Source organism: Atractosteus spatula, chromosome 11, assembly GCF_055471065.1.
Source record: "Atractosteus spatula isolate fAtrSpa1 chromosome 11, fAtrSpa1.hap1, whole genome shotgun sequence".
In the NCBI taxonomy this organism is placed as follows: domain Eukaryota; kingdom Metazoa; phylum Chordata; class Actinopteri; order Semionotiformes; family Lepisosteidae; genus Atractosteus; species Atractosteus spatula.
Window position 1 is genome coordinate 7,643,954 of NC_142716.1, and position 11,989 is coordinate 7,655,942.

Below are 11,989 nucleotides of genomic sequence, written 5' to 3' on the forward strand. Positions count from 1 at the left end.
GAATTTTGTATGTTTGTATTTTGTATTTATATTTCTGTAGCAGCTGAGCTACAGTAACTGAATGTGCAGTTTGTTATAACCCAAAAACTGCAAATACTTTTCTTCATAGCCACCCAAAATAAGACTTTCTCTAGCTATAACCTTCCCTCAGGCTTCAAACTTTTGTTTGACCTTCCCCTGGCAAATTAAGCAACATCTGTGTATGAAGCAACAGCCTGAGGCTCGACTTTGGCAATAACAAAATATTGGAGAAGAAACAAATACATTGATCGTAGTAATAACAACATACGACATGTCTGTGGAAGGGAGAGAAGAAGCATATGTATGGCTTATACCGCAAGTGTTTTAACTTGAAAGTGCTGACCCATGGCTCAGCACACAGATTTTAAGAAACAGAGGTCTGGTGTAATGACAAATTCTGTATCTAATATTATCTGGTGCTATCCTCCTGGTGATGCCTGTTGCCCATTACAAAAGGTAAGGCAGTTATAATAACATAATAATTAACTCACTGTTTTTACTTAGAATTCAAAATCACTATATATATACATAAAAAAGTCACTCATCCATCGTTAAATTGCAGCACACACCTGGTTGAAAAGTGTCAACAGTCTCTCTTTATCATTCCTAACCATCTTCAGAAAGCTACAAGTCATTCTTACTAGAAATTATACACCCTCCCATTAGTTAGTTGCTGTTCAACCAAAATCTACTGATACAAACTTATATGATAATACGTTATTATCTGATTTCTCATACATTTGTTTTTCAGCCAAGCATTTCATTGCACAGAAAGACTGTTATGCCAGACAGTTATTCCACTCTGCAAGAAACTTTTTAGCACTGATCTAAAAAACATGGACTGAAGAATCTTACTACTAGTACCAAAACCCATAATCTGCAAAAAAGGTAAATTACCTGTTGTACTTTATTACAAATATACGTTTTAATATGCGCATTGTGAATTATGATTGGGCAAGGATATTCAACCAGTTTCAAGAACAAAGACGCCAAATAGTAAGAGCTTTGCTGTTCGATATCAAAGCTATCATTTTCTGTAGATCGCTGTACCCGTAAACACAATAAGCAATGCAACCGTGTAACACGTCTTTCTCAAATGGCTGCTATGCGCGGTACTTATAAACCATCTTAACAGTCTGCGTCACAAATGTTGTGACGTTTAGTAGTGCTTATGACGTCAACTGTATCGTAGAAACCGTTTCAAACATAAATGAAAAACCGGCGCATATTTTGCCACTCTGTGGTACACTTTCGTTTGATGATGTTACAGGTGTGGCCAGCATCAGGATTTTGAGATCTCTTTTTTGTAAGTTGAACAGGAAGTGAGACTCCTATTTCTTTTGATTCAGGCTCAAATGTGTTAAAATAATTATTCGAATTTAATGGCGCTTAAGCGCCACGTGTGTTGATTTATTGCTGCTTAAGTTGGTGATGTCGGAATTTAGCATGATAATAATTATAACTTTTCAATTAAGTTTTAAAATTAATTTAGGGGTCCCACAGTTTGTTTTTATATGTATTCAACATTTGCCTCTTTCCAAAACATTTTGATACATTCTTCATTCTTTTATCACGATATACTGTCGTAATTATTACCCACTTGTCAGTTTAGTACGTTGTGAGAAGTTCAGCGACCGTTACACTACAAAGGGTTTGAGCTATGGTTGTGGTAACTTATCATCTTGCGATGTGTAATAAGACGTATACGAGTGTTATCTATAATCCTATCCTTGTACTATAAAATATTTTAAATATAGTTATAAAAACATCATCGTTTGACGTCAACAGTTCATAATAACCTGGACGATCCGCAAACACACACAAACCAGGAAAATAAGAAATGTACCTGACATTATTTTTACATATAAACAACTGTTTCATTTCAAGCAGTATCCACTAAGTTATGTGTGTATACATCAGATTTCCAGATATTTCGATAGCGGAAGATAGAAAATGCAAACTATTAAGGATATAAAGGATTGTTCAGCCGAGAACCCGGACGACTGGGAAAAATCAGTGCATACAGGTGCAAATACGGTGGTTCGGCGTATTGTAAGTTTTCATGCCTTTTCTTGTTTTGTTGTTTACCATTTCCACAGTGAAACTTGTTTTGAAGGGAACTATTGCCAGCTGAACCTTGCAGAGATAATCAGCTAGGATCACGGATAGTTCATTCAAAATGTACTGTACTCATGTCTAGATGAATGGATTATTAGTATACACTGCTTGACTGCCCTTACTGGTTAGTAATTGTAGTCGCCCACAAAAAAAATTGACAAATACACTGATGGTAGACTGCAGTTTCCCTCCTCATGTTGAATTACACATCTCTCTTGAATCAGTGTACATGCAGTCACTGAGTTTTGCTACTGCTCTGTCCACTACAGAAATTGATACATATGTCCTACGCTTTAGTATATCAGTTATTGGATGCAGTGGAAACTTTCGGTATAAAATAACACTGGTTGTCTACCCTTGTATGAATGTGGGTGAGTGTTAAAACATGTTTGAATGTTTAATCTTGTGTTGGATGTGAAATTACAATGCAGAACACAAAAACAATGAATAGAACCATGTATTTCTGAACATGAGATAACAGGATGGGAGACAGAAACCTCTGTCCCATTATTTGTTGACTTTGTACTTACTTAATGACCTTACTATTATTTTTAAGATTATTTTGCTATTAATGCTGTTGTATTTTTCAAGCTTGTGAAAGAAAAGGAGTGTACCTGTAAGGAGAAATATACAGGGACATCGAAGGGCAAACAGAGTGTAAGATAACTGTTTGGTTTTCATGTTTTGTGCAGAAGTTAAAATGAAGAAAGCAGCAGCAACATTCGTACTTTTTTTACGAGCTTTAGAAAAATGTCAATAGTTGTTGTAGAAGAAATCTGGATTGTATTGTAAAGCCTGTATCATTTTAACAAGTACAGCAGAGAAACAATAGGAGACAATCAGTGATCACAGATACTCATCCTTTGAATCTGAATTCAAAGAAACTGAATGAACGGACTATATAAAAGTAACATATGGGCAACATTATGAATGATCAGTGAACCCATTCTGCTCCTATTTGTGATTCAATAATGGAACTGTGAAAGCCTTACAGTTTTCAGTTTGATCTTGCCTTTGTTTTGTCTAACAGTGTTTAACTCCTTTCTAAGGTAAAGCCAAAGAGAAGAGGTCTGCACATGACCAGTAAAGACATTGGATTCTCAGAACACAGCAGTGACGATGAGGCGGGTGATCGCCAGTCTTGGAAAGCGAGGGAAGGGGTCATTAGAGAAGAGCTGAAGGGGATGAATGAAGAATATTGCAATCGAAAATTTAAAGAGCTCGAGGAGCGTTTCGCTCTGAAGCTCAAGATCCTTGAAGAAGACGTTGGGGCTTTCAAGGTTAGTGAATTCCACATATGGGTTTCTAAATCCACGAAATAATGTAAGGCTTTATTCAAATCTCCTTAAATTGTTATGGAAATCATTGGTGCAAGTTTATACACAATCCATGTTTTTATCCCAGCAGCTGAGAATACAAAGTGCCAATGGCAGAAAGAGAAATTAATTGAATTGAAATGTTTTCAAGCTATCCATCAAGCTGAAGACTTGTGATCAATATTAATAAGCTTTGTAACCTCAGATTATCCAAGTGCTAGTGAATCTAAAGTTCTAAGGCTAGGTTGTCATCTTCCATGTGTTTCCAGAAGCAGATTGAGGATGCGAGCCCTCCCTACACGTTCATGTGTGCTGGGCATGGGGCCTCAGCAATCACATGTCTCTCCATGCTTGAGCAACTGGAGACTGACAGGGTGAGTACTTCCAGAAAAACATTTCCCCTGCTCTGCCCTGATTGACCAGATTGGAATTTAAGGATTTCCAAAAAGCTTCTTTAACAAGGCCCTTTCTTAAATGTTAACGTTGACAATAGCAGAAAGAAAGACAGGAAGTCCAGTGTTTCTATAGCAAACCAAAGATGATCGGATCTGAAATTGTGCTAAAAGGTTATGCATTTATTACTAATAGGGTGATTCATAGTTATGATACCAGGAAGGCATTTTTTATGATGTCTATGTTTGTGATAAATAAAGTAACATTAAACGGTTTCCTCCATTCTGTACCTTAATTTTTTTTTTTAAACGGACTATAATTAATCATTTTCAATCAAATATAATGTCAGGTGAATGATATGAACCCTGCTGAGGAAAGTACCAGCTCTCTCCAGTCTGAGGATAGTACTGAAAAGAACAAAATAACAAAGAGCAAAACATTCACCACCAGCTGGCATGAAAGATTGAGCTTCATGAAGTTGTGCTTGAAGAAAGAGTCTGTAAGTGCTCCTTTACGCTTTAATTTGAGATAACAAGAATATAACTGGCCTCTGGTTTTAAAACCATCCAGCATTTAATTGCCTTTATTACGTGTGTCACTCAAGGTAACCTTTTTTATTAAAACAATATAAGATACATTCATAGAAGACAAAACATAAGGGACATATTAATGTTGTTACTGCACATAAGATCAAATCAATTATGTGGATTGTCCTAAATGCTATATTAACAAATTGCTGTGACTGTGTTTGTCAAATAATCAATTATTATCTCAATTGATAAAAAATATATTTCTTGCACAAGCATGATTTCCATTTAACAGTAGGTTTTATATAATAAACTGATGACATGGTAGGTTATACCTGTGTTGTTGTTTTGCATTTTATTGTGTTCTTAGTTATTCGCTATCCTAATAAGATCATTTGTTATTGTATCTAACTGATCCACCCAAAATTGTTATTTTTGCTTTAACAATTCTCAGTAAAGCCTGAATGCAAGGAAGTTAGGCAAGGAAGTATTTTAGTGAATCGCAGTTCAGGTTAGTTGAATTGTTTCATTAAGGGGCTGCACAGCTTTTTTTTTCTGTCACAATTTCACCATCAAACTTCCTTTTATTCAGAGGAATGAACAAGCAAGAATGGAACAGAGCACTCAAAATAAGATGCAACTAATGATACACTTTCATTGCATTTAAATGCAAGAAAACTGGCTTACTGTATGGCAATTCATTGAGATACAAAAGCCATAAAAACTTAGAAATAGTATTGTCTCAAAAGGAAAAAAAAGCTTTCTACATTCGCTGGAGTCTCACATTTATTAGTTGAATTATGACTGGGAAAACCAAGCCCACATTTCTGTCTAATGGTTATCAAAGAATTAGTAGCTTTTTGCCTATAAGGCATGCAGTTGTGTCATACACAGTGGTACGATGCAATGAAGGTTAATAATAATTCCTTACACTTATATAGCACTTTTTTGGACACTCCACTTGTTTTTATGCCTCTTCCAAAGGATAGAACCTTTTTACTGTATAGTGTCCCCATCACTATAGCCAGACATTAGGACCCACACAGACCATAGGGTGAGCACCCCCTCTGGCCCCACTAACACCTCTTCCAGCAGCAAACTTAGCTTTCCCAGGAGGTCTCCCATCCAGGTACTGGCTAGACTCACACCTGCTTAGCTTCAGTGGGCTGCCAGTTATGAGTTGCAGGGTGATATGGCTGCTGGCCAATTCTTGAAAGTTGATTCGAGGGGATCGGAAAACATTTCTAAAACCTTACATCTATCTAATATCCAAGCTTCTGCTTTCAGCTGAGAAATGGTACTAATATTTTTATTTTTCTTTCTTTCACTTTTAGAATACATTTTGTAAACAATAGAACAGAGGGTTAATATAACTTTGCTTTTTGTCTCTCTTTCTCCATTTTTGGCAATTCACAACATATCAGGACATGAATGGGGTGAATGCCAGTGATTCCCCTAACACTGCTGGGAGAACCAGCGTAGCAGACGATGAGGACAATGAAACACTCTCATGTTCTAGTGGAGGGAGAGGTGTTGTGTTCAAATTAAAGTATCCGCTAGTGCAGAAGAAAAAGAAAGCTGCAAACTGCAAAAAAGAGGAGAGCCAAACTGCAGAGCAATCCACTTCTGAGGATAAGAAAGATAAAGACGAAATTCCAAAGACAAGGGATATATCGGCATCAGGAAAGAAAGGCTGCTGTGTACCTAGGTGTAGTTTGGAGCTATAATAAGGAGGCTTTTAAAATAAATAAATATTTTTAAATGATTTTTTTCCCTAAAAATGTGTCTTTGTGCTTGTTTAATTCCAGAATAAGTTAATCAGAAAATCAGAGGAAAAACACAGGATTTAATAATGTATATAATGTATCGTTCTCACATTACAGGCAATAACTTGCCATTGTCAAGTGCCACACCCTTTTGTATGAAAGCAACATTTGTCCACCTGTAAAAGGTGGAGTAAAGAAAGGAGGCTCAAATGTTCTGCAAAACTATACCAAGAGCACTGAAAAGAAAGAATGTTCTTGAACTGTACCTTTCAAAACAAAAAAAGCAAAGGAAAAGATCGAAAGAGCATTTTGAGCGAGAAAAACATTTTTTTTTTAAAGAAACTCCCGTCTTTTAGAGTGGCTGATTTTCACCCAGACACATTTCTCCAAAACAGAAGACGCAAGGTAAGTTAATAAGGGCAGAGCCGTGGAGATGATAATACATTTAATAAAAGTTAATAAACATCTAAATTTGTGTGGTTATTAATGGAGTTATGAATCTGACAAATGCCAAATTATGCAGCCTGGGATATTCTCTAGCTGCTGCTGAGAATATAACCTGTTAACCAAAGGCAAACAAAAAAAACAGGTGGTGCGGGTATGTTTCAGTTTCAAGTTATTTTTTTAAATATATTTTTTAAATTATTTTTCTTGACAGACAATACACTCCAAATATCTTGAGAATTGGAGGAAATAAGTGATTTCCTGTTGTTAGAATTATACATTTAGTTTCTTTTTTTTGTTTGTTATAACATTTCTTGTTTATGGAATAAAAAGTGGAAAGAAAAACAGTATTAAGTTCTAAGTGACATTATGGCATTTTGGTGTATAAAATCAGATTAAAAATATACACTGGTTATAACATAGTGCTCATATACTGTATGGTCATTTGCAGATAAAATTCAGTGAGGTTTCATTTGCTTTGTTATCTGTATTTTTATGTTTCTGTTTATAAATACAAATTGAGTTGCTTTCAAATTTATATTTAGTCAAATTAATAACTAAATGGGAGCTAAAATTAAAATGTATTCTCTAATGTCTGTCTAATGTACTAAAGCATTTGTACTAAAACATCCCTGTACATTTTTTCCATAGCTAGAAGCCACTGAACAGAAAAACATGTCCATATACCGCATCTTGTGTAAGCAGAACAAAATACTTTCTGTACTATATTTTGTTCTTTGTGCATTTTGTATGACAGTGGACGGAGGTCTTGTGGTCAACTGTTCTGCCCAGAACTACCCAAACACTTCCTGCCTAATTCCTCCAACCACAGCTACCCTGGACCTCTCTCACAACAACATTGAGAAAATAGAGGAGCAGGACTTCACTGGAGTCAAAGGACTAAAGAAGCTCTACCTGCAATTCAATCAAATTAGCTTTATAGATCACAGGGCCTTTGAAGACAACCCAGAGCTCGAGTACTTGGACATTTCCAACAACTATCTTCTTGAAGGTTCTGTCCTTCCCTTTAAAAACCTGGTTGCATTGAACTACCTGGACATCTCCAACAACATTGGTGATAAAATCCAGCTGGGACCACAGGTTAGCCTTCTGAAACACCTCCAGGTTTTGAAGCTAGGTAATCCTCAAATCATCTCTTTAGGAAAGAACATCTTTCAAGGATTGGGCAGTCTCCATCTCAAGGAATTCCACCTGATCACTGGAGATCTCGATGAGTATGAGCACTCTTTGAAAATCCTATATGGTCTGGAAAAACTCACTCTGGAGGTGAATATTTGGCATGATTTGGAACTGCTTCGGCACATGTTTCAAGACATCAAAAACGCAACCAGGACGTTACAACTAAAGAATGCTGATCTGGTTAGGGGTGGGACATTTGTATCTTTATTTTCCACATTTGATGATTCAGAATTGAGATCCATTGCTTTCCAGAATATTTCTATGAACGATGAATTTGTTACATCTTTGTTCAACACTGTGGGCAAAGCAAACCTTGAAGGGATCTCCTTTGATTTGATTCATTTTGATGCTATAGGACACTGGAAAGTTGATATTACACATTTTCAGGATATACACTTAAGAAGGTTATTTATTAGGCATATATATAATCCGAACTTCTACAGGTTTACTTCCCTGGAGTTCATGGTGGAGTTTTTCAAACCCCTTATCGAGGTATCAATTGTGAATGCTTCTGTTTTTTACATTCCGTGCGCAATAGCTGATGTTATGCAATCCCTGGAATTTTTGGAGGTGTCCTATAATTTGCTCCATGAATATACCTTGTTTCCAAATTGTCATAGACCATTACCTGGTTTGCGCTCATTGGTGGTTGACAGAAATAATTTTGGAGACTTGAAGAAACTTGCTGCAATGACCTCCCATATGGAACAGCTGGTGAACTTGTCTGCAGCTTTTAACACAGTAGACTTCAGTTCCAAAGAACCATGCCCTTGGACTCCAACCATTAAATTTTTGAACTTGAGGGGTAACCACCTCTCCAGCAATGTATTTATGTGCTTGCCAAATTCAATAGAAATCTTGGATCTGAGCTTCAACAACATCACTATAATAGCCAATCTTGAAAAGATGCAGTATTTAACACAACTCTACCTTTCTGGCAATAATATACTTTCAATAGACCACCTACCTCCCTTGACTTCTCTGACAATATTGCATGTTGATAAAAACAAAATAAATGCAGTTGACATTGCAACTCTGAAAGCCCTAAACCTCACTGAGTTAAAACTTAGTTACAACCCCTTTGATTGTTATTGTAACATAAATAATCTCTGCGAGTATTTTGTTGGGTCATTAACCAGAATAGAAGACTGGCCAGAAGGATACAAATGTGAGATTCCCCTGTCTTTAAGAGGCTCAGAAATCTGCCTTGAGGACCTTTCCTTTGTGCAGTGTAATCCTGGCATGCTTGCAGGCGTAGTTGTGGCCTGTGTAGCTGTTCTTGTGGCTTTGTGTATTTGTATTTGCATAAGATATAATGGACCATGGTACATAAAAACTATCTGGATATGGATCAGGGCTAAAAAAGCTCCAGATATTGACCTTGGGGAAAGAAACTTAGAATATCATGCTTTTCTATCCTATAGTGAACAGGACTCTACATGGGTGATGAACAATCTTCTGAAACAGCTGGAATCAGATGATCCACCCTACCGTATTTGTATCCATGAACGTGACTTCACACCTGGAAAGGCTATAATTGCCAACATCATTGACTGCATCTCCAAAAGTTACAAGACGGTTTTTGTGCTGTCTAAGAACTTTGTGCAGAGCGAGTGGTGCCACTACGAGTTCTTCCTGGCTCAGCACCGGGTGTTTGAAGAGAGGAGGGACTCTCTGATCCTCCTGCTGCTCGAGCCCATTCCGGCCAATTCCATTCCTGACCGTTTCTGCAAGCTGCGCAAAATGATGAACAAGAGCACTTACCTGGAGTGGCCTCCGGATGAAGCCCGCCAGTCCATGTTCTGGAAGCGACTGAAGGCTGTTCTGAATCTCGAGGTCAAAGCACCCAGTCTTCAAGGAAACCCAGGAAAGTGACTCTCCTGTCGTTTAATGACTTTTCCATATTGCCAGACCCTTCCTGCTTCAAGTGCCATTCTCACTCAAGTTTGGTTCAGTGTGCTGCCACCTGCTAACTACCTGCTGAAAGTCTAAGCCTCCCCCCTGACTCACCCAGCATCTTCACAGTCCCCCGGATGCTCCTGTCGCAGTGGGAACTGTGTCTGGGGGCCACAGCTCGCACCCGTGCTGTATAGCACGCTGAGGCAGAACAGGCTGGACACCCAACTTTTTTTGACACTGGACTGTAAAAAGGCACTGTCCTTCTGTTAAACTGAGGTCCTGACTCTCTGTGGTCATTAAAAATCCCAGGGAATTTCTCGAAAAGAGTGGGGGTGTTCCCCTCAGTGTCCTGGCCAAATTTCCCCCTGGCCTTTACCAATCATGACCTCCTAATAATCCCCATCTCTGAACAGTCTGCTGTCCTTCCCACTGATAGCTAATGTGTGGGATGTACTGGTGCACTTTGTATTATTATTATTAGCAGTAGCAGTAGTAGTAGTAGTAGTAGTAGTAGTAGTAGTAGTAGTAGTATTGAGCTATGTGTCAGCTTCACTTTTCTCTATACTCCAAGTATAGAATTATACTTTTAACTGACCCTTCTACCACCATTTCTTAATAACTTCACACATTCTGTTGTTATATTGGCAATATTTTAAGAGTGCCAATTTTAAATTTTTCAATAAATCCAGACTTCTCCTCATCCAGGTGGGGGCTACACATTGGTGGTGGAGGGGAGTCCCCACTACATGTACAGTACAGTGCTTTGAGTTACTTATCCAGAAAAGCGCTATATATGTGTAAGCATATTATAACTAAATCATGCCACATATTACTCATCATTTCAGGCCTATTATTAGCTATTTTAGGAGAGGCGACCAGTCATAGATGATGTTTGACAGTGTGTTCTTTTATTAGACAACACGAGGTTCTACTGGGTATAGGAATCAACCCCATTTATTTTAAAGATCACAGCTTTTTGGAAAAAAAATCATTTTTTAAAATCCATAATATTTAGGATTATATCACAGGATCAAATACTAGATATAAATCTCCCTCTGATCTGATTTTAGATTTTAGATTATAATTACTGTACATTCTCCTTTCAATACTGTATGGTTAAGCCAAGTATGGTTGCTTGCATGATGCACAATATAAATGTGTGATGTTACTGCTTGATTTAGTTTGCAATTATGAAATTCAAAGTAATTAAAATGCATTATACCCTTGAATTGTATTGCTCATATACTGTAATGTCATGCTCAAGAAAAGGGTGTTGTCACAGTGAAAATGTGAGTGTCTCTGAGAGAGGAGGGTATAGTTAATATTTTATTTTCCCAGGACAACCCAGAGCTTGAATCTGATAATTAAATCAGTATTCTCTTGTCACTATCACAAAATGATACTTTTCAGAAAGCCTGGAATTAATGGAATCCTAGCAGCATACTATAACACAAGTCTGTGCTTGCTTCTAATGTTTTACTTGCTTTTAACCTTCAAAATGTTGTGAAAGAGTTGTTTTCCATCCTGTTAACATTGCTGACTCTCTGCTCAGTGGCAGAGAGAGAGTTGTGCAGATAAGCTAATACATATGTCTATCTTTTCCAGGCTTGATTATTGTATTATATTCAGTGCTTGCTGGTGTTGCTGCCAACAGGATATGTTCAGATCTCAGCTAATCTGATCTTAACTTAAAGCATATATCCTTTTTTTTAGCTTTCTTGCATTGGCTCTTGTGGAATTCAGAATGAAAAAAATACAGCTGCTCACTTGAGTGATTTAGCTTCTGTCTACATCAGTGAACTGTTCACTCCCTACACAGCTACGTATTGCTCACACCCTCCTCCAGAAACAATGCTTTGAACACCTGAGACCTTGCTGTCTGTTCTGTTGCTCCAAGGCTGTGAAATGATCGCCCAGCTCATGTCTTATCTTGCACCTCAGTACTTTCAAATCCTGTTTCAAAGTTATTTTATCTCTATTTTAATTCTGTTGAATCTACAGAGCATATGCTTTAAAGTGTGATTGGTTTGTTCCAAAGCGCTTTGTGATTATGTATCATGAAAGGTACTATTGAAAGTAAACATCATGAATGCAATTATTTTAAACTGGTGGGTTTGTGTATTATGGTAATCAAAGCTTAAAGTGATGATTGGGCCAATAATCTTTTCAGAAAGTCTCACCTTTGTCTCCTGTTTATGTGTTGTTTTTTATAGAAAAAAATATTTCCATATTAATATGATTATATTTTTATCAGAAATGCAAAATCTGTATTGGGTGTCATTCGTTTTATTCAGTTATTGCTTGT

The 11,989-nt window shown here is 37.2% G+C and overlaps 2 protein-coding genes across 2 annotated transcripts; both read left to right on the forward strand.

Moving 5' to 3' along the window:
* Positions 1-1,974: 1,974 nt before the first annotated feature.
* Positions 1,975-6,105, forward strand: LOC148823431 (uncharacterized). The gene is made up of 6 exons (XM_088928022.1): positions 1,975-2,073; positions 2,731-2,796; positions 3,189-3,419; positions 3,725-3,829; positions 4,198-4,347; positions 5,800-6,105. Exons 1-6 carry the CDS (start codon positions 1,975-1,977, stop codon positions 6,100-6,102), a joined length of 954 nt encoding a protein of 317 aa, XP_088784148.1. The 3' UTR covers positions 6,103-6,105.
* Positions 6,106-7,335: 1,230 nt separating this feature from the next.
* LOC148823432 (toll-like receptor 2 type-2) lies at positions 7,336-9,660 on the forward strand. Its single transcript, XM_088927198.1, has 3 exons — positions 7,336-7,820; positions 8,229-8,312; positions 9,096-9,660. The coding sequence occupies exons 1-3, from the start codon at positions 7,336-7,338 to the stop codon at positions 9,658-9,660; spliced, it is 1,134 nt and encodes a 377-aa protein (XP_088783324.1).
* Positions 9,661-11,989: the final 2,329 nt, after the last annotated feature.